The sequence below is a fragment of the Rhipicephalus sanguineus genome, chromosome 4 (assembly GCF_013339695.2).
Source record: "Rhipicephalus sanguineus isolate Rsan-2018 chromosome 4, BIME_Rsan_1.4, whole genome shotgun sequence".
NCBI lineage: Eukaryota > Metazoa > Arthropoda > Arachnida > Ixodida > Ixodidae > Rhipicephalus > Rhipicephalus sanguineus.
The window spans coordinates 185690973-185714786 of NC_051179.1; the positions used below are offsets into that span (position 1 = coordinate 185690973).

Genomic DNA, 23814 nt, shown 5'->3' on the forward strand with positions numbered 1-23814 from the left:
GGCTCCTGAAAGGAGCGTAAGACGACGAGGGCAAGCTAGGTGATGTTGACCGGCGAGGCGATGGCGATCTCGATTGGCGGCGCTGAACAGTCGAAGGAATTCGCTGACCCGTGAGATACGCCTCGATTTCGCGGGGGCGCTCACCGTAGCGTGGGCATCGAGCATCAGGGTGGAAGCCGCGGAGACCTATTTGACGGTACTGACAGTTGCGATACACGTGACCCGCTTCGCCGCAGTGGTAGCAGAGCGGACGATTATCCGACGTGCGCCACACACTTGCCTTGCTAGCATTTTGTCTCGAGGCAGACGGCGGATATGTGGGTGCGCTCGGAAACCTTGACCCGGGAGGCGGACTCGAAGCGGTGTCCGGGAATGGGTGCATAGCCTGGTCCATTGTCCGCATAGTGAGACTCGGTGCTGGTGGCGCAGAAGATCGCAGTGCCGCCGCATATGTCAGGACGGGGGCCTCAGGCATTGGTGGTGCGAGCGGCACAAGAGGTGCGACCGCCTGCCTTATTTCCTGTCTGATTACGTCCGCGAGTGCAGTCACAGGTGGTTGGGCTCCTACTGCATGGAGTTGTCGCAGTTCGTCCCGCACGATACTTCGTATGAAGTCTGCGAGGGCCTGCCTCTCGCTGTCAGATCCGATGGAGCATGCGGTGGCTGTGATGTCGTTGCGATCGTACTGTGACGACCGCTGCTGGAGAGTACGCTCCATCGTGGTTGCCTCACTGATGAACTCGGCCACAGTTGTCGGTGGATTGCGCACGAGTCCAGCGAAAAGCTGTTCTTTCACTCCGCGCATCAAGTGCCGCACCTTCTTTTCCTCTGACATGGCAGGGTCTGCGCGCCGGAAGAGTCGAAGCATGTCCTCGACAAACATTGAAACTCGCTCGTTCGGCCGCTGATTCCTACACGAGATGGCTTGTTCAGCTCTCTCCTTCCTTTCGGCGTTGCGATACGCGTCGCGGAGCTGTCGACTAAACTCTTGCCATGTCGCAAAGGAGCCCTCGTGGTTCTCGTACCACGTTTTCGCAGAATCTTCCAATGCGAAGTAAACTCTCCGCAGCTTGCGAACATCGTCCCATTCGTTGATGCTGGCAACCCGATCAAAGTGGTCGAGCCAGTCATCCACATCTTCGAAAATGTCTCCATGGAATGGTCTTGGTGTTTGTGGCGCATGAAAAACATGCGCGAGAGGAGAACAATGCGCATCGGTAGTTTGACTCGCCTGGCTTGTCGTCGGAGTCGTCATCTTTTCAAGTCTCGATGACGAGGGACCAAATTCGGGGGGTAATCCTAGCAGGCGGCGGCTGCTTCTTGCTCTGGGAGCTGTAGCTGTCTCCAAGGTGCTAGGAGTGACGGCTGACACTTGGGAGCCAAGGTACATGTACCCCGCACCTCCACCAGTAATGTCGCGGGCGAAACAAGACAGAGAACCAGGAGCCGACGTCTGCCCCAGAACCAGAGCAGCAAAAACGTTCTCTTCTTCTTCACACCCAAACGTGTATGTGCCACAGTGGGATGGTATGTGTTAATATCATGCAGTCCCCCGTTGAACGCGCCCTCGGACACTTCTGCGGAAGCATGGCATGAAGCGGATATCTATATTCCACGCAAGCCCTCGCATGCACAAACGAAAGTCGGGAAGCACTGAGAGAATGCTCTTGCTACAGCACAGAGGCGCCTCAGAGAGAGGGAAGGGAGTGTCTGAGGAGGATGGCTCTTTCAGGCTAGCTAAGCGATGTCATGTTGCGCCCAGCAGTACAATCAGTCAAGAAGAAAAAGAATCTGGCTTCCGCTTTGGAGTCGTCTTAGGGGAATGAATTAGCGACAATGTGACTCTTTAGCATCGAGGCACTGTTGTACGTCAGTGCGTTTGTCTACCACGTCTGCTGATAACCACATAGATGTATTTAGAGTGTTATTTCATAAAGTACCATTTTATTGATCGAGTATTCTGTTTATTTGCTAGTGTTGAAAATAATCGCCGAAGAGGTTATTCCAGAACACTCGACTGCATGACGCTCTCATTTTTTAATTATCGAGTGAAATGTGGAGTTCTCCTAAGATGATTTTCTCCATGAGATTTACAATGAATCGAAATATTTCTTCATAAGAGCCCCATATTAATTATTCAAGTGCTTGAACGTAACTGCAACTTGCTTCTCCAGTGTACTCTGGGATGTGAAATTAGCTGCTCCTCAGTGCTCCCAGATGCAAAATTACTTGCTCCAAAGTGCTCCAAGCTAGAAGTTTATGCTGCTCCGAAGTGCTCCAAAAAGAAAATTTTGCTGCTCCAAAAATGGCTCCAAATCAGAAGCCCTCGGTAGCATCACTGCAGTTTGGAAATTAGACGACAATGGGCGACACGGTCAAAGGCCTTAGAAAAATCTAGGAAAGCACAATCTGTGTGTTCATGTCCAAGTTAGTCTGTAGGTTAGTCGTGAATTCTGGTAGTTGTGTATCGTAAGAGAAACCTTTCCTGAAGCCACATTGTGTGGAACTAAAAAAATTGTTTGATTCAAAATAACTGTAAATGTGAGAAGCAATGATATGTTCAAGTAATTTACAGCTGATAGAGGTTAACGAGATGGGGCGATAATTTTCAACCTGATCTTTACATCCTGCTTTAAATACTGGAATAACTTTTGCTACTTTCCAGTCCCTAGGAAGCTGACCGGTAGACAAAGACTGTCTGAAAATGTGAAATAATATTGAGAAGATGTGGATATTGTATTTTTCAGTATCTTTTAATTGATATTATCTAGACCACAAGAAGTAAAACTTTGAGGTTGTTGATAAGTTTAGTGATGCCCTCACTGTTAATATCTATACTATAGGTGCCATGAAGTGGTAATCAAGTTCCGGAAAGTCAGGAATGCTAGAATGATCTTCCTGTGTGAAGAAAGAAGAAAAATACATAGTTAAATGCACTTGCACACTGGTCTCTTGGGAGAGATAATTGATTTTTGCCCTTCAAAGTAATATCTCTCACAGAAGAAACTGGTGATAATTGTTGCCAAAATTTTCTGGGATTACATTTTAATAATGAAGGTAGGTCATGTTTAAAATACTTGTGTTTAGCAGTAAATAACATAGAAATATAACTTTTAAGACGTTCCTTATATGCAGTCCAAGCAGAGGCACTAGAAGCGTGCACCGCAGTCCTATGGAGCCGTTTTTTTCGATTCCTCAAAGTTCGCAAATGTTTGTTAAATCATGGGTTTCTCTTATTGTTAGATATGGAAAATTCAGGGACGTATTTGTCGATTAATAAAATAATCTTATCTCTAAACAATGACCACTCTTCATTGACGGTGCGACTTGACAAAGAGGGCAAGAATGTGTTGTTATAGAATTCTTCCAAGTCAGATTTCATACGCTCTAATAAGCCTTACTGTAGTCTCTAATCACTTCTTTAGTTTTACCCGTGACTTTGAAAAGAATGTTTCTTGATAACTGAACAAGCTTATGGTCACTACATCCTTCAGGGCAAGAGATTTCACCAACATTATCAGGATCTGTGGTAAGTAATAAATCCAAAATATTATTGCCTCGTGTTGGCTGGTTGATTACTTGAGTGAAATTAGAATCTAGGGCAAGATTCACAATGTCAAGAGACATTTGTGAGGTGGATGAACAATTAGTCCAGTCAGTTTGTGGTAAATTGAAATCACCAAACAGATAGACATTATTAGTGCGGCATTTCTCAGTACTAAATGTGGTGCTGCTGTGAAGTTGATCTATAAATGACTGTTCAGAATTGGGCTAGTATTTTAGAGGCAGAATTCGTGCACGCTGCCCAGACAATTTCTAAGCTTGAGTTTGTATAGATGACAAAAGCGGGTATCGGTTTTCTTTTTATAGCAATAAGGACACCTCGCCTACGTTTAGTTTGACGATCACGCTGGAAGACATTATAATTCGTATTCCCTTGAAGAATTTCACTGTCATCGACATCCTGAGTAAGCCATGTTTCAGTCAGCAGAAGGACTATGGTTGTTACGTGTCTATGTGTCTATGGTTGTTACGTGTGTGTCAGGTAGCGCAGTTATCCCTTTTGTATGAAGGACATCAGTATGGCTATCTTCTAGGAACGGACAAGTGAGATCACACTTGCGCAGTAAACTGCGAATGTTAGTAAAGAAAACAGATACAGCCGTTGCAGACTTGCTCCGAATTTCTTTAGAGACATGTGCACACTTGTGCCTCTGCCATCTAGTAGAGAGGCCGTACAGTGCTTGAAACGAGCTGCTAGTTGTGGCCCCTGAGCAGACGACATCTGCCGCATACATGGGCCCCTCGCTCCTCGCTCGCATGTTGTGTGCAAGCTTGCGTAGATGGTCTTGGGAAGGAAAGTTCCAGATTCGCGCAAGCAAGCTGTCACGCATTCCAATGCGATTTGCAGGCTTTCTGTCTCTTTAGTACGCTCAGTGGCTTCTGCGTTGTGCTGGCGGCGGTGACTTCTCGAAATTTGCACGCGCTTTTCATGCCGCAGCGAAGGCACATAGAAAGAATTGTTGCTCCATGTAGAAGTATTCCTCCTTTAGGATGGGGCGGAAATGTCTCGTGCTGAACTGCTCAGTGGGTATTCATCCTGCAAGGAGTTGGTATGCAACCTTCAATGTTCCTAGTGACCCGGTGAGGTTTGAAGCGTGGGCTCGTGCCATACCAAGGAAAGGTAGAGAGCTCACGCCTCATGACTATGTTTGCGAGAAGCACTTCTCGGAGAGTAAGTCTTATCATTTGTTCAAAAAACTCACAGGGTCCCTTATGCATTAGACTAAGACGACTCGAAGGTAAAAGCCATATTCTTCTTCTTTTTATCTTCATTCGATCTGTCTATCCTGCCCCACTCCCGTGCAAAAGCTTTTTGCACCTAACGAGGTTTTGCGCTGCCTCCGGGACCAGAGGCATTACAAGGTTCCTGCACCTCACTTGATCTTGCGCCGCTTCCGTGATAGGACCACCGATCACGAAGGCAATGCAAAGTGACGATGTCATGTGATGACGTCACGTCGTGTGATGTCATCGTGACGTCATAATGACGTCAGAAAATTTGGCAACCTGTGACGTCATGATAACATCATGTGGTGACATCATCATGATATGATTTTTCGCATCATTCATGTTGACACTACCGACGCGGGATGCTGACTCCGATGGTCACTTTTTTTACATTTGATGAAGCATTAAGGTTTTCGCCTTAAAAATTGTACCCTAACCTATCAAGTTCACGTTACCAAATAAAGAATCACCGCTCCAGCACTTCGTACAGATGGTTAACCAGCTTCGCATGGTTAACCAGCGAAGCTGAAACGTGCAGCCTCGGAGTTTAGCAGTGGGTTAATTCCCCAGTGAATGGATGTCCGCCATTGCCATGTTGACGCTGCTCTGGCTGCACCGCCGCTTCTTCGGCTCGCCGTTGTCGCGTTCGATCTCTCGACCTAGGTCGGCATTGTGGCTAGCAGCATCCGCCCACCATTGGCGCTTGCGTTCTGCTTCGTGATTTAGCGCGGCTTGGCAGGCTGCTGGATCCTCGGTACGCAGTTGCTGCTTGCCCTTGGCCACCCTGGTCTGTACTTGTGCCTGGACTGCAGCATCGGCCCAGCGAACACGAGTACTGTCACGGTTCTGCTGTTGGCGCTGTTCTTCTAAAGATTCTGCTATTCGGGAGGATCCGTACCCGTGGCCTACCCATGTTGAAGGTATAGTTGAAACTGCTGCGTGCGAGCTCGGTGGCACGGCTGCGACGGAGAGAATGATGTCACTGATGGCGCAGCCAATGGCATGCGCGCTTGGGTAGGACGTAGAGAGCGACGTCACTCATGGCACAGCTAATGGAGGAGTTTCTAGCAGCCTGAGGACAGGCGGATTTTTGTTTCGCCTAACGATATACAGCTTCGCTCTAAAATTCGTCTTCTACGAGATATCCCACTCAGGTAATTCTCCTGTATGTTACGCCACTTTTTCCATTAATTTACCGAAAAATAAGGCGCCGGCAAGAACGCACAAGAAACACACCCACTTGGGCGTAAAGCGCGAATGGGGAATTGGCACCGAATGAACCGGCGAGCTTCGTTGGAGAGCGCGATACACGTTTCTTCCTCTCCACTAGCATACTCTCACGACAGAAGGCGCATCGGTGCTGTGCCCGAGTCCGTGACTTTATTAGGACGCCCGAGCAAGCGCAGTTTCGTCAACTCAAGAATTCTTGCTCGGTGGGCGCGGCAGTGGCGATTGCACAGCGTAAAAAAATTTTCGCGAAGTCAGGACGTCTTACGGTGCTTGCAGCACACGCGACTGACCTACGAAATAAGTTCGTGCCTTCGTTTTGGAAGTGAATTTGTGAAGGGCTTGACAGTTTTCTCTTATGTTTTTTTTTACATGCGGAAATGACATAACCTCCTTTAAAATAAGCGTGCACTCGCTTTTGAACCAGGATATTGGTGAAAGCTTTAATGAAAGGCCTTCTGTAATGACGTTAGCATCAGTTTAGCCACCTCACCTTAACCAAGTTGTACCATTGGCCTTTGTCGCATCTTAGATATTCGTCCTGTCGAATTATTCGAGACTTTGAGTACTAGCTATTTGAAAGCCGCATCGAATTATTTGGTTAAGTATTATTTGATTTGAATTTGAAACTCGAACACTTGCACACCCCTAGTCATAGCTTATGCTGGCCGATCGCTGTTGAAAGTGGAAGCAAATTAGTCTGTGACTGAAAAAAAACTGCCATGCTATCATTTGAACTGCATCAAAATTTTAATGCGATAGTGCTAAAGAGCCCGTGTTGCAGAAAATGCAGTGTCGGCGTGGATGGCAAACATAGACTACAAAAAGCTGTTGACATACTTGTACCCCATGGAGAAACATAGTTTTACCTGCTCACAGCCTAAATTTGAGTTGCTAGTGAAGCATGGCATCTGGAGAGCACCCATTTACCACTGGATGCCATGTGTCCATACTAGTACGTACCAGTGATGGTGGCAGATGTGTACCACCTAATATGGACCTGCCCAGACTTGCAATCAGAATGGAGTAGAAGACGGGGGTCTCCTACTTCAAGCCGCCATTTGCTGCATTGTCAAGGCCAGATATGGCAATTGGATACACGATTCTACAAAACACTGCTTCAATTCACACACAACACAAGCTTAGCAGCACACACATAATACACACATGCACACCAAGTATTATGCCTCAAGGGCAAGTGTGTATCACGTACACACAAAAAAAAAACCTTGCCACTGGAGTCACTTTTATTCATATTCGTAGCTCAAAAAACCAGAGGCAGACACAAGTAAGGAACACATACACAAGACGGGCGCTAGACATCAACTGATTTATTACTGAAAGACAAAATGAAAAAGCCAAAAACTGTCGGACATGAGCACATGCGCACCATCACACCCCGAGGTGCTTTCTTATAACTGCATCCCCACGTGTTACCACTTTACATGTGCAATTAAGATTGTGATTGTGACAGACGCATTGCAGCGCACATTGACCAGGCTTCCAGAGCAGTAATCTTTAGATATGTTGACGATTACCTGGTGGCGATAAGGGGGGTAGAGCCTCATGCACGAGAAAAATGTGTTCGGAGTATTTTAAATGCGTAAGTGCCTGTGCAGAAGGCCTCAAATTTACTCATGATATGCCGGAAGGAGGGAGAGTATTCAATTCCTCTATGTGTGTTTTGCGATGCCTGAGAAGCACGTGTGCTGGAGCTGCAAACCACGTTCAAAAAAGGAAATGCTCAGTTGTGATTCGGCCCATTCAAAACTAATAAAAAGGGGAATTGCTGTCAACTGCCTTAGGGCAGCACTTGCAAAGTCATGTGAACACCTTGCTGGGCAAAGTTTGCAGTGCCAAGTAGAACACCTCAAGAGGATGGGATTTTCCAAGGAAGTCATCAGTTCTGTGGCTGAAGTCCTCCTAAAGGAGGCGAGGACTGAAGGGGGTGCTCGATCCAGGTCCTCTGGCAAGCCGAGCGCGTGGCCTGTAGCCTTGCCATGCATTCACCACATCTCCCACCGGCTAAAGAAGGTGGCAGCAAAATGCGGTGTGTCGGTGGTATTCTCTGCTCTGGGGAAGCTTGCCCGCATGTGCCCTGTGGTGAACGGTCACAAAGAAAAAAGTGCTTGCACCGAAAAGCACGCGACATCATTTGTACCTTGTGAGTGGGTGTCGTGTACAAGATACCCCTTTCATGTGGCAGATGCTACATAGGACAAACCGGGCGCTGTATTAATGATAGATTGCGAGAGCACTGTGCGGCAGTTCATGCACAAGCAGCGGGGGACATTTGGCAGACCGTTCTCGCAGGTGTGGTTGTGCTCCAGAATTGACCATTACCTGTGTGCTTAAAAAAGGCAAGGATCAGGCAACACGAGAAATCATAGAAGCGCTTGCTATAAGCAAGAATGAAAGAAAATGTGTCAGTGTTGCATCGGTCTCTTTGTCCCGTAAAGAGCTCGAGTATCTCAAAGCAAATCTTGCGCTTGTAAGGTTGTAATATATGTGGGGCTGCAGTTATGAGAAAGCACCTCGGAGTGTGATGGTGCTCACGCGCTAATGCCTGATGGTTCTTGGCTTTTTCATTTCGTCTTTCAGTAATAAATCAGTTGATGTCTAGTGCCAGTTTTGTGTATGTGTTCCTTATTTGTGTCTGCGTCTGTTTTTTTGTGCTACGAATATGAATACAAGTGACTCAAACCAACTAGCCCGCATCACTGCCTTGACTGCACTGGAGTCATTTCATCGTTGTTGCTCTCATTACTCCCATGTTTACAAATAGTGCACCATGTGTTTTTTTTTCTTGATTCCAAACAAACATGCATTCATTTATTTTTACTATGAAACCCTTGTCTCATAGCTCGGTCTGGCACAGTACTCTCACATAATTTCTTCTAAGTTGAATTGTCTCTCTTGAGTAGCAGTAGTTATTGTAGACCTGCGTGCTGCTGTTTAGCTCGTGCTGCTTTGCATTGGGGCCGAAGTCTCGAGAGTGATCGGGACGCCGCTGCCGCCACGCAATAGTTGTGGTGCACCGCCGTTTGTCATTTCTTTTAATCCAAACAGGGAATCTGAACATAGAATACCTCACGTCACGAAAGTTGTCATTTCTTTCTCTCTACGAGAAATCTCGTGAGTATCGCGTGACCTCAACGTTGCGGCATCCTCCAGCATTAAAGGGTGACGTCCCAACTCACTGGCACTGTATATTGGCCATGTTTGAAAGCCTGCTGCAAACCCAAGCTCTTGGTAGGTATCTTCACACTTCGCTGGCGCGGTGGTTTTGGCCCAGTAGGACGGCATGCAGGTGCTTGACGATTTTCTTAAGGGCCCCAGCATCACTGTGGAAGTTCTTTCTAAATAAAAAAAAAAGTCACGGTATTTTTGCTCCTGGTGTTTTATAGTGAGATAAAGGAGTGTCTTACTGCGGAGCACCGAGGACAGGCGAATGCTGATGTGCACGAGGAAAAGAATCTGCAGCAAATTTGAGCACAGCATTATGCTGCCCTTCTGGACCTACGATTCTAGAACTTGACCCTAGTGGAGAACTACCTTAAGACAAACAAAGGAAGGAAGGGGAATTTCAAGGGCTCGTTTTTCTTTGTTACACACAATATTAATGAGAACTAAGAGACAATAAGTCCAAGGAAAGTACTATAGGGTATGCTATTTCTAATAATTATGATATCAATGTAAAGAAGGTAAAGTGAACAAAAAGATAACTTGCCACTAGCAAGGCAAGTTATCTTTTTGTCCACTTTACTTTCTTCACATTTACGTAATCATTATTAGAAATAGCATTCCCTATACTTTCCTTGGCATTATCGTCTTGTAGCTCTCATTAATCTTATGACAAACATAATTACGAGTGTTTAGTTCTCGACAAGCCGAGTTGAAAAAAAAACGCCAGGCCTGCGCGGAAAGCGCAGCACAGTCACAGCGAAAGCTGGAAGAGCGGCATTTCTAGAGCCTGTTATAAACTCTCCTGTGGCTACTAATACAGGTACATTAGCAACGTACCCACTACGCAACAAAGCGTAATTTTTGGGAAGTTGGGAAGCACCCAGCACGACATTATTCGTTGTTCTGCGGAGAAGCGAGGTACCATATGTAAGCGATTATGTGCAGTTTGTTGATGCGGCGGTTGATGACGATGAATAATTATGGTTGCGCCCTTTGTAATGGGTTGGAAGCTTTAAACAACCCACTACAGTGAAACCTCGTTAATACGTACCTGCCGGGAACGCGGCATAACTACGCACTAAACGGTAGTACGCATTAAACACCAAGTACAAATTTGCATCTCCTATAGCGTACGCCATCGCCCAAATAAATAGAGTGCCACAGCAAATATTGCCTAAAGTACCCACCGCAAAGCCTTTTCTTTCTTTTTGCCAAAGTGGAGAAAACATCCTGGCACACTCGCACGACAGCCCGATAACTGCGACGCCGAAGAGCATTTCGAAACTATTGCAGAGTCCCTGATACGTGGTCAACGCAGTGACCGACATAGCGACAGAAGGGACAGTGTGATTTCCGCGGTATATGTGCGTGCGTCTAACCGCGATCTACTACTAAACGAAAACTGACACAGTTCCAGTGAAACGCGGTACGGCCGCGTGGCGCCGATCGTCTCCCGGCTAGTTGCGTGCAGCTCGTCGCCTACTCGGCTCACGCCGTCACTACCGGGTCGCTTGCTGTGCCGCACGCGCGCATTTATCGTGGGAATGTTGTTCGTACCCACTTCGCTCCAGATCGTGCAAAGATGCGGCGAGTAGCTTGTTCGGTTAACGCAGCGATGACAGCTTCATGCAAGCGATGCGCACTCCGCGATGCTCTATCGGTCCTGGCAGCGGACGGAGGCGCGTTGGGTGGTCGCTTAATAAAAGCGTGCAGTATGGTTACAACTGCGCTACGCTTGCTGTATCGTACACGTGCGTTTAGCGTGATAGCGTCAATGGAGCGAGGTTTCTCGGCGCCCGCGACCCGCAACGCTAACTACGCAACAGCGATCTGCTTTCGCTTCTACAAAGCGGTGCGCGCCTGATGACGGCTTAGTAGCGTTTGCTGTCGGGCTAGTTGGTACATGGCTGAAGTTCTTCGTCCCTTCCCTAGCATTTGTGCCATTAATTCAACTTGAGCCTTGAACACGGCCGCGCACAACGAAGCGGCAGCGATCGGCGGCCCAGCGCGTTCAGGTTGTCGCCTAATAAAAGCGTGCAGTAGGCTTAAAAAGTAGCGCTGCGCCGCACGCGTGCCCGAGCAGATAGCTGAAGATACTTATTGTGATAAGGTTGTCGGCGATGAGTCATGCCGGCGCGTTCGTCGGTGGCCGCCACCTCGCCTTCGTTCTTTCCCTATGCTTACCCGCAAAGGCGTCGCCGCAATCGCGTGGAAGTCGGAATCGGGGATCGACTGATCTGCGCACTTCTCAAAAAGGCGGAAGACCTTTGGCGGCACATTCTGGCGTCAGGAAGTTGAGCGGCGCAGTAAAATTTTATGGCACAAAAAGTTATCGCGGTACGCAGGGTACGCACTAACCGGTAGGCATAGGGCGAACCACTACGGCTTAAGCGGTCAGCGAATGCATTGGGCTCTATGGGACTCGGTCGGGGATTCGTCGCAGCTACGTTTTAACCGTTAGTACGTTTAAAGCGGGTACGTATTAACGAGGTTTGACTGTAGTTACGTAATGTGACGCCCGGTCGTTATTTAACTGTCCCACCACGCTTTATAACACACTTTAACCAGAGAAACGTAGAGCGAGAGAGAGAGAGAGAATTGACTTTATTGAGACCCCGAGGAAATGGATCATCGGAGCCTTATGGGCTTCCTTGGCAACCAACAGAAGTGCACTTGCGAGGAACCCACTACGCTATAAATCATTGTAATTTTTGAGAAGTAGGGCAGTAAGCACTGTGCCATTTTTCGTCATTCTACAGACAGCCGTGGTACCTGCTAAACGCATGTAAGGCGTTATGCGCACTTTGTTGATGCTGTGCGTGATGACGATGAAGAATTATGGAAGAGCTCTTTGTAATGGGTTGGAAGCATTCAACAACCTACTCGTTGCGCAATTCGCATTGTGTGACGCCTGGTTACAGAATTCGCGTTGTGTGACGCTTGGTGCTTATTCTACTCTTCTACCACGCTATATTGCACATGCTAATGTGGTTCCTTCCCGACATGAAGCCTGTATAGGACCTTTTTGCAAAGCAGTTTCAAGCACCGGCATGGCTCAGATGTTGAATACTGGGCTCCCACGCAGAAGACCCAGGTTCGAACCTCGTACCATCCTGGAATTTTTTCTTATTTAGTTTTTTTTTTCTTATTTCGAGCGATACTGGTTACGGACACCGGCGGTGGCGGCGGCAGCGGCGGCGGCGGCGGCGGCGGCGGACAACTACGGCACCAAAAACGGCCGGTGAAATGATCTAATAACAGCTTTCGCTGTAAAACACAAAACATGTCCAGTATCAACGCACTGCACTTGACAACAACAGGAACAGGCTCGTGATTCTCGCTAAGTGACATTCGTAATTTAATTCTGAATGGAATAGCTAACTGGCGTAGGAGTGCCATATCCTTTCCGGATCGAAGTGCTCAGAGTTGTCAGACATCTCGGGGTACCGGTCCGTGATGCGAATGCAACTGCTGCACCTAGCCTGCCACATGAAAACGGTGTTCTGTGTACCTGCAACAAGCACACCGAGTGCACTGGTGTTTTTGATTGTGGGACTTATCGTACGGGACAAAAGGGCAAGCCTTCATCCACAACCATCAACAAGCTCGTTGTCTGCAAGGGTATTGTGTTTAAACTTTTGAACTTTAATATTGTTAAACGAAATACAGAAAAACAAAAACATGTTAGCAACATCTGGATCCTTAGCAGAATGCTAGTATGGATCCATGCAACTATAGCATACAGAAAGTAAGGCAGAAGACAGAGTTATACAATGAACAACATTTTAGCTTAAGATGCAGATCATTTTGAAAAACATAACTTATACACAACAGTTGAACAGGTTTTGGTTTGCATACTGAACATGAATAATACATCTAATATTTCAATACGTCTGTTTAATAGCATTCCAGGTCAGCATACAAAAACATTAGTTAGTTTAACATCATGTCACTTTGTAATACTAAACATGTAAGTAGTCTAATACAGCTCCTTGTAATGACATTTGAGCATGAAAATTAGAGCTGTGCGAATAGCAAAATTATAGGTGCGAAGCGATTTCGAATATTGAAGTGTGAGTGCGAATCGAATCAAATATTTTTCGAATATTTCTCGAATATTTCTAGAATATTTCGAATACTTCGAAGTGAAATTGCAGTTAGAGAGGATTTCTAAGCATATTCTTATGAGATAGCAACATGAAAGTGTTTCTTTTCGCTAGGTTGATGAAGCACTGGAGGGGTGGTGTTTCATAGTTTTCTTATCAAGAATGAGGCAATGTAAAGGCCGAATTCTATTTATGTACATGATTTGGTGCAACCAAAGTGTTGCCGACAACACTTTACACGTGATAGGCAAAGATGCCATTTCCTCAGCCTCTCCTCCTCTTTCAACTTCTGTGGAAGCCCAACTGATGTGGTGGACAAGGGTGTGCTCCCAAGTCCGGAGTTCCAAATCTGCCTCGTAGACGTCGATATAAGAACATCTGAAATTTCGGATGCTAAAAAGCTTCGGCTTCCGATTTTTCGAACTTCCTGCCGAAGTTTCAGGTCCAAAACAGCATTATTGAGCCCCCACCTCTGCCCCATCTTTCATCTTTATGTTGGAACCAGCGTTTTCTTGAGTTAATACATTCGTGACAGTAGCAGAGCTTGAAAGGCAGCTTTGCCGCAATGCCGGGGTGTGACGAGGTGAAGCATACTGAAAATCTAGGGACCACTTCCAATCGGACGTTGACTGTGTCTTGGCAAAGTTCGACCGTAACGGAGCTTGAAAGGCAGCTTTGCCGCGATACCGGGGTGTGATGGGGTGAAGCATATTGAAAATCTGAAGGGGTCACTTTCAATCGGACGTTGACTGTATTTGTTTTTGGGAAGTTCGAATAGTTCGAATAGTAAAATTCCAGTGCGAATCGAATCGAATAGCAAACCCTATTCGAAAAATATTCGAAATTTTGAATATTTGCACACCTCTAATGAAAATGAAAGCATTGTGTTGTTTCACTTGACCTGGTAGGTTATTCCACATTGACGTGCCAACACTGTTAAGTCGCCTTTTGCCATAAACATTTTTACCTGTGGTTTTAGGAAGTTACCGCAATGACGGGCTCTTGTTTGCCATTGTGAAGGCATAAAAAGGGAGTGCTGGAGAGCAAGGGCGTCCGCAGAACTTTTTGCAGGGGGGTGCATACGCAAGGGGGGGGGGAGCATTCAGCACTGGCAGCCTTTCTTTCACTGCCGTGACATGACACGCAAGATTAGTCAGTAGTTTGTAACGCGCGAAATTGAATGGCAAACCTGAAGGCCAGGACCTGAGTGTGCTAATCAAGCTGTGTAGCTTATTGCAACTGCATAGAAAAATATTATCCGCAATTCCAAGGGGGGGCATCTGCCCCCCCTTGCACCCCCCTCCGGACGCCCGTGCTGGAGAGGGACATTGCTTGTTAGAGACTTGTACACCATTATTGTTGTTTTATAATTTATGACTAGTTGTAGAGGCATGACTTGGTACTGACGAAAGAGTGGTTTAGATGAGGCCATGTAGTTTGCGTTTGATATAAAACGGATAGCATGTGTTTGCAGAATTATAAGTGACTTTAGGTGTGAATAGTATGTATGGTCCCAAGATCCAATACAGTATGAGAGTTGCCTGTGAAATATAGCAAAGTAAATTGTTCTAAAAGTTGCTACATCGAAGTACTGGCGACATTTCAAAAGCGTAAAGCAGGCTGTCGCTAGTTTTTTGCAGAGAGAGTCAATATGCATTTTCCAGCTGAAATGATGATCTAGTACAATTCCAAGGTATGTTAAGTTACTCACTCTTTCTGTGGTTTCATTCACAACCTGAAGCACACAAGAGTCCAAAGCAGTAACTTTGTATGGTGAATGAATCGCCATGTATTTTGTTTTGCTAACGTTTAAAGCCAGTTTATTGGCTTGAAACCAATTGCAGATTTGTCTCAATTCTTTGTTAGCCGTGCCTAAGGCTCCATCGATGGACTCGTGTGCGCAAATGAGAGCAGTGTCATCAGCGTACATGACTGGGGTGAAGTTATGTAATATTGTCACGGGGTCGTGACGTCCAAGAAGACAGCAGTCGGTGCGTACAAGATGAAACTCTTTATTTGGCTGAACTTGTGGCCAGGAAATGAAAACCAAACTGCAGCAATACACGCTGTACACTGATAGCGGTGAACAGGGCCTCGGCCGTCAATAAACTGATCATGGCTGGGACGTGCCGTCTTTTATACATCATACATCGAACATTCTAGCCTTATAACTGGTGATTGCGCAAGCTCTGGATTAATCTAGACTATTCGCGTCCTGCACGCAATCTTAACAAAGTGATCTACTACAATCGCGAAGCTTCTTGGACACTGCAGCGCGGGCAGCGTCGAGCATTGATAACTGTCCTTGCTGGACAAACCCGAATACATGAAAATAAAGCAAGAAGCGGGGGTGGCAGTAATAAAGGGAGGTCATTCATGGACAGAGAAAATAAAATAGGTCCCAATACCGATCCCTGTGGTACTCCCGATGTAATGGGCAAAAATCCTGAATTAGGGTTGCAAAAATGAACCGTTTGTTTTCGGTTCGTAAGGTAGCTTTGAAAAAATTCTAGACTTCCTCTTCGGAAGCCATACTGTTCTAATTTGTTAAGTAGTATACCATGATGAACAGCGTCAAAAGCTTTTCTGGCGTCAATGAAGACACCAATCACTATCATGTTGTTGTTTAGGTAGGAATTTGCCATATCTGAAAGAAATAGTACTGCAGTGGAAGTTGATCTATTGCTCCAAAAACCATGTTGGCTATTTGTTAGCACAGACTTCGATCGAGAAAATTTAGTAGCCGTTTCGCGATAAGGTAGCCGTTTCGCGATAAGCCCCACCACCATTGGCATTCAAACTCAACTCTTGGAGAGGTTGTAGTGTTTGCAGAGCAGCAAGGACAACACTTCCGGGCAGGAAGTAATAATATCTGGGGTTTTACGTTCCGGACAGGAAGTGTGTATGGCTTATGTATGCTACAGTTGTGGGACTACAACTTGTATTAAAGGGACTGTCTATCGCGTGAAAATTTTTTTGATTTTTGCGGAAATGAGAAAATTGTCTGTCACATCGGCGGGAACAGGCATGCTTTTGTACAATAAAAAAGGAATTATATTTTAATTTGGCTCTGAAAGTCATGAGAGTATGACCACTAGCGTCGTGCGACGGAAATGTGGTTCAAGCTATTGGTATGAGCAACTAACTCTTGCAGGCAGGCTTATTTTGCTTGAACACAAATATCTATAGCTTAACATTGCATTTTATGCACTTTTGGCAGCTTTCCTTGGCGTCAGAAAGTAATTTTAGCTTCTTTTTTATTGCTTGTGCATGGAAAGAGGCCACCGGTGGTGCTGCCGGTGCTGCGGTCACCTGCCTGCCTGCCTACGGCAGAGTAACGCGAGCCATGCGAGCATGCCATCTGGCGCCACTCGGAAGGAAAAAAGAATGTCTTGGGCGAATAGAAGCGTGACTGACTTCAAGGAATTTTCGAGCCATGACCATCAGTTCTCTTTTCTAAAAGTGTGTACCAGTATACTATTCACCGATGCCAGGCACGTAGGCAAGGGGGGGGCCCGAGGGGCCCGGCCCCCCCCCCGAAAATTTTCCAGCCTTCTATATTCCCAGGCAACTTTTTTTGTTTTTACCATGGAAAGACTTTCTTTCGAACAATTAGGCCTTGGGCCCCCCCCCGAAAAAAAATCCTGGCTACGTGCCTGACCGATGCTAAAGTCACTTCGCGGCACAGTCAACCCCATGGGTTTTACAGTGAAGATTTTGCCTTCAGGTTCCGCTTCACCAAGGCGTTCATGTTGGCTGTCATGTAGCGTATGGAACACAGAACACCTAAACACAACTGAAAAACAGCAAGGACCTTCTTTTCTGTGAAGCACATCTCGTGTTCGTTTCACAATGCCGGCGTACCAGTTTTCCTGGAACACACGTTTTCCGCTCGATTGCGGTGGTTTTTCAGGCTAACTAAACAAAGCTTGAAAGAACGCAGTAATTACGAGCTCTAAACTACCATTACGGCAATCATTTTATTATTAAACAAAACCTAATTCAGCCTGCAAAAACTGCATATGGTTCTAGTTTTCGACTTTCACCAGCACAGCCATTGTCATCGCCTGCAGTATCCAGTGTTGCGGAAGGAAGATGACAGAATGTAGATAGAAAAAACATGGCTGATCCCTCCATCATAGGAATCGGTATAATACGAAAGTAAAATGTGTCTTCAGAGAGCTAGTTGAGCGTTTATTTTGCATTGCTTTGCCGCAAGGGCAAAGCATTGAATGTGATAGCAACAAATGAGAATGTTACGCGAAGAACAGCAAGCAGCTCGAAACTTGCAGCGTGCTGCTCAAGCACAAAGGGCGCACGAAAATAACACACACAGGACGACCTCGAACTAACAACTGTCACAGTTGTTACTTCCTTGTGTTTAAACAGCACGCTCCTTTAGCAAACGCGGCAGCTGCAGCGAGCGAAGTGACCTTCATGTACACTTTGTAACTTCAACGTAAACTTGCAGTGAAAGCACAAGACGTACAGACGTCCCCTATCACGAGATAAGTGCGGGCGTATGGGCGACCACGCCCTGTAGGGCAAAGTACAGGTGGGGCTGCGCGCGCATCGTAACAAGCGGGGCGACGGCCTCCAAAGCACACCCTTCGCTCCATTCGCTGGTGATAACGAAAACAAGTGCCTCCGAGTTCTGCGTAGTCAGCGGTAAAGGGTGTATATAAATAGCTCGCCGTTAGTATGCTGCGAAAACGTAGCCTTTGTGGCCGATTCGTTTTGCGCCGCGCACTGCGGAGCGAGGGGTCGTGGGTTCGATTCCCGATGACGGAACTTTTTCTTCTTTTTTCTTTGTCATCTGTTAGTGTACATTTTACAACGTCATATCCGTGACAGAAATACGTCAGTAAAGTCTTGGTGGGCCCTGGCATAAAACACTTTCGTGTTAAATTTATGTTTTAAAAATTTCTACTTGCTTTGCAAAGAAACCGCTGCAGGGTGGGACACTTCAGACGGTATGCTTTCTATTGCGACACAGAACAGAAAAACAATAAAGCACGGTACACAGTCCCTTTACGGTATGGAGAGCTTTATACTTGCTTATGCTAGTGAGGTCTATTTAATGTATGCATAATATCCTATAAATGTTTCCTTTTTTTTCTGCTTCGGTATGAGTCTTTGACCTACTACACTTTGCATAGACAAATAAAATAGATAAATAAATATATCGATGCGTTTGTACGCTTTTTCTCTTTCATTTTTACTATAATAATAATTGTTGGGGTTAAATGTCCGAAAACCATGATATGATTATGAGAGACGCCGTTGGGGAAGGCTCCGGGAATTTCGACTACCTGGGGCTCTTTAGTAGGGTGGCATCATCAAAGGAAGCTAAGGAAATGACGGAACATGTTCTCATTGAATGTGGAGATATCCACCCAGGTGTACGTCTGAGCACGAGCCTACATGAAGCCTTGTGTTTTAGGGACGACAATGAAAAGCTGAACACGCCCGAGATAGAAATAAGTAAGAGACGGTTAGAGTATTGGTGGCAGAAAAATAGAAAGGACAAAAACAGATAGTGGAAAAATTAGACATTCTGCCGAAAGGGCAGAGAACTGGGCTGTGGATTTGTTTTGTTTCTTTAGTAAGATTGAGTTAATCAAAGTAGACGAGGCATTAGGCGAACATTAAAAAAAAAGAAAAAAATTTTTTTCAATTCTAGTGGCATGCATGTCACCGCCCCGTTAGTAGGGGGACGCTCATAGCGTCCATCCATTCATTCATCCATCCATCCATCCATTATAGTGTGCTTCTTTGTTTTTGCTGAGAGACGGTGGCGAAAAAATGTTTTTAAGGGCAAGGCATTCGAAACTAGGCCGCTGCCGAGAATTTACACCAGAAGCGAAGTAGAATACATTAGGTTTCTGCAGCAGCAATTCGGTGCTTGCCTGGTTCATCTTAGCGCCACTATGTTGTCCCACCTATTCAGCCTCTCACGTTTACAGCGACGGCAACCCGGTATGCTAAAGCAAAGAAGCATGCAAACAAACTAAACTTCATGTGATGATGCAAAGCACTTTGGAAAATGCGAGCAAGTTTGGCTACTTCGGCAACAAGCTAAAAGAAAAGTGTAGTTTGCAGCCGATGCTCTCTTGGCTTGCCCGGTTTAGCGGAGCTGCGAGTCACCGCTCATTGCATGTCACTCTAATGTGGTCCGACATCACTAAAAGTTTCGTTACGCTTCCTACACTGTGACGTCGGTGTCAGTCGTGCTAGCGATGGGTCTCAATTGCGAGAATGAGCATTTAGGCACACTTTCGAAGTGAATTAAAATATATTCTAAACGTTTGCTGTGTTTAACGCTTTGAGCTGTGTGTCCTCGCATACAGGGGAATCCTACAGCAGGCTTTTTATAGCTTCAAAATTTGTTGACACCGCCCCTTTAACGTGCACCTAAATCTATGTACCGGGCCTCAACATTTTCGCCTCGCTTGAAAATGCGCCCATTGCCGGCAGGATTTGAAAAAAGTTGGGTTGTGCGAATATTTGAATGACGAATTCGAATCGAATAATACCTAATCGAATGATTCGATACGACTTTCGAATAGCTATTATTTGAAGTTTCGAATAATTCGACATGATGAATATCTAAAACGTGACAGAGGCCAACGGTGCAACTTGGTTAGGGTGGGGTGGCTAAAACTAACGCTAACGCCTTACAGTACACCGTTCGTTATAACTCTCACAGATATCCTGGTTCGAAGCAACAACTTCTTTGCTTTAAAGGAAATTATGCCATTTCCGTAAGCAAAAAGAACACAGAAGAGTACTATCAAGCCTTTTGCAACTTCACTTCCGAAAGGAAGGCGTGGACTTGTTTCGTAGTTCGGTCGCATATGCCACAAGCGCCGTGAAACGTCCCGAACTTGGCCCGTGAAACCCTCGGTGATTGGCTTGACATGTGAAAATTTGTTCACACTATGCAGTCGCCACTGCCGTGCCACGCAGCACTCGTTCAGAAACTCCCATCGTTCGGGAGCGCAGTTAAAACGCTAGATTTTTGGGCCCAGAGCACACGTGACGAAGCACAGCATTACCATTCTCCTTTGTTTCAATTTTTCATAAAATTCTTTGTATTCGATATTCGATTCGATATTCGTCATTTCTGGCCACTATTCGGCACTATTTGATTCAAGATGAAATTTCACTATTCGCACACCCCTAGAAAAAGGCGAGCTCGTTTCCACGGTCTTTGCATATTTTCTTTAATTCAAGAGAGTGCGTTTTCTCTCCCCCCGACTCTCTAGCCGCGCATCTCGAAGCTAGATGTGTCGGTTGACGGGGAGTATGAGCGGCGATGAGCCCATACTTTGCTGTGTCATATTTTGCGTGACATAGTGCCCGATTTTTTTCGCAATAATGTGAGTTTTAGAATTGCACGTCATACAGTGCCTTGTTTTTGTTTACTAATGCAATGAATTCTTAGTACTGATCTAGCTTCCACCCCCAACATACTTCTGAAAATTCTGTCTGTGATGGCACCCTGCTTTGAGTGTCACCATGGAGCTTGGTCATGCAAGGCAGCTGCATTGTGTAGGCAAAATTATGAAGAGATGATTATCCATTGAACGTGTGAAAATCAACACTTCCTTAACAGAGTCTAATTCGTCCTTACAACGAAAGTCAATACTCCCTATAAGTTGTGAAGTTGGAGCTAATGCTGCAAATGTGTTCTGGCCTCAGGAGCAGTGAAAACTAGTAGATTACCTGTTATACTTTTGTTTTCATAATCCATGAGCTGTAGGGGCAGTTGTTGGACTATATATTCTAGTCTGCTAGTATTTTGCAGCAAAGTGAATGGGAGGTGCTGGATATAAGCAAAACATTAGTGCTTTACATGACAGGTTAAATACCAGCCTGCATTTCAACATGACTGAATCCAGCTACGTGAAATTCTTTGGGGGGCAGAGTTTATTGCAGTCAGTGTCACTGTCCCAGGCTGCTTAATAGGCACATCTGCTTAACTGCTTCAAAGACCTGCCTATAGATTGCTTGGGCATTTTGCTGCTTCTCCTGTGACAGGCGCTTTCCATTTTTGGTAAATTGCATTGCAATACATTTCATATGCTAAACTACATTGAGCTTCTTTATTTTGGAAAGATGACTTGAAAACCTCTACCATATCGTTGCAAGAAAACGCTGGTTCAAGGCTACGAAATAATGAATGCAATGGTCGTTGTGGCTTCGGTTAATGCTGTTTTAGACCTGCTGTTATGGCAGAAATTCTGAAATTTTGCCCTGAAAAGGGTTTTGGAAGTGCAGAGTTTCATATTTATTTTTTATTTATTTTATTTACAGCATACTGCGGTCGAAAGGCCAAGCAGGGGGGCATAACAAAAAGTGATTCACAATGTAACTTCAATAAAAAGAAAGTTCAAGCAATAAAAAACATGTTAAGGCAGTAGAACACAGGACAAAAGTTGAACAAAGCAAAATTGGAGCAAAAAATGCAAAACGCAACTAGAGAATGCAAATCAAATACAACGTCAGACAGTCTGAGATTTTGAGTTGCACGGTTAAGAACAGAAAGATACATAGTTATCAAAGTCAAAATTTTGATTATCACAGAATGCTACAAAAGGTAACGCATTCCAATCAATGATGGTCCAAGGAAAGAACGAGTTCATGAAAAGATTAGTACGTGTGAAGTGAGGTTCAAGAGTGTAACTATTTGTTTCTCGAGTTTGTCTTGAAGTTTGATTTCTTACATAAGTTTCTGGACTAATGTTAAATTTACTAAAATAAAGTGAGTGCAGAAATTTCAGCCGGGCAACTGCTCTTCGGTGTTGTAAAGTAGGGATGTTATTAATGGCCATGATCATTGTTGGCGAGTCATTTCTGTGGTAGACATTAACCCTTTGCGGTCCGTTGTCGGGCAGCGCCCGACAACGCAACACGGCCGTAGCGGTCCGCTGTCGGGCCCCGCCCGACAAGGGTGTTCGTGGTTTAAATTTTGCTGTTTTCTCACCGCGAGTCGCGCGCATTTTTTGTATACATGAAGGGCCATCTCTTGAGGAATAAGTGAGCTTTGTTTGTTGAGGTTTTACTTTTTTGACACTAGGGTGCAGCACTATGATCAGCACGGGGCCTAGAGCGTACCCACTCGCGCGCGCGGTTCGCTGAGAAGCATGGCCACGTTTTCACCGCGTGCGTTTTACGGCGGTGCTTTTAGCGAAAGCGAGGATGACTTTAGTGAGGAAGAGAATTACGTGCCTCCACCAGACAGTGATGACAGTGATTCGACAGAAGTGTGTGACGAAGACGACGACGGCGGCGGTGGAAACCTGCAGTAATAACCCTGGCCTGCACACAGGGGAATGCTTTGAGCGGTATCATACGTTGCCCAAATATCACTAAAAGAGTTGCCTGCAGAATGCAGGAGCAAAAATAAATATCCTGTGCGTTTCTCTTCCACAGCTTGTGCTTTTATTCGCGGCGCCAGAAACTGGCGAAATAGTTTCGGACCGCTAGAGCCGGAAAGTGGGTAAAGGTTTTGGACCGCAAAGGGTTAAAGATAAAACGAACCGCCTTTCGCTGCACCATCTCAAGCTTCTTAATATCTTTCTTTAGATGTGGGTCCCAAACGACACTAGCATAGTCTAACTTTGGTCTTATAAAAGCATTGTAGGCCAACAGTTTGATTTCTGATGGTGCTGTTTTTAATTTATGCCTCAAAAAACCGAGCTTTCTTCAAGCAGATGAGCATGTTTTATTAACGTGACTTGACCATGTTAGGCGGCTGGTAATTGTGACACCCAAATATTTATATTCGTCAACCTCAGTCAAAGGACAGTTGTTAAGATAATACATATAATTAAAACGGTGTTTCTTATTTGTTATAAGCATGACAACTGATTTATCACTATTTAATTTCATTGACCAATCTTCACACCACTTAGAAATGGCACACAGGTTGGATTACTGGCTCTGTGGGGTGCCACGAAGGCATCCGAGTTATTTGTCACTCACTATGCCCGTTTATTGCAGAGTTCACGGTGAACATGGAATAAAGTAAACTGACAAGATCTGTTTCTACAGCCACAAAAGCAGTTGAGGCACCTGATCTAACGTGCAGGGCCACCGGAGCCTGGTGCGCCTTCTGCTGTCTGCTGGTGCGCCCTGGACTAGAGGGGATGTGCATGGATGCACACCGCTGCACTGTGTGGCCACAGTCAGCTTGCCTCAGGCACGCAGTGTCTTGGCCATGCTGCTCGAGTGCATGGATGCCAGCCAGGTTGACCTGCAGGACAAGCTTAAGGTATTGAAATACTAAGGTGAAAGCTTTAATTGCTTATCAGATCCTGGCCGCGGCATGTGCTACAAAAGCCTGCATGACCTTGTACACAATGAGAAATAAAAACCAGGGCTTGTGCAGGAGTCATACCCAGGCATACTGCTTGGCAGTCAAGTGTTCTACCACGGAACCACGCCAGTGATTGAAACTCCTTCAGAAAAAAAAGACCCTGTGCAGGTGTCATGTTGG

General features: G+C 45.7%; 1 protein-coding gene across 1 annotated transcript in view; it reads left to right on the forward strand.

Annotated features, from left to right (window-relative positions):
- LOC119391911 (inversin) overlaps positions 1-23814 on the forward strand; it is a 217492-nt gene that overhangs the window by 17504 nt on the left and 176174 nt on the right. Inside the window, exon 3 of the mRNA XM_049415444.1 lies at positions 23407-23589. Within this exon, the coding sequence (XP_049271401.1) occupies positions 23407-23589 (183 nt within the window). The remainder of the gene's footprint in view (positions 1-23406; positions 23590-23814) is intronic.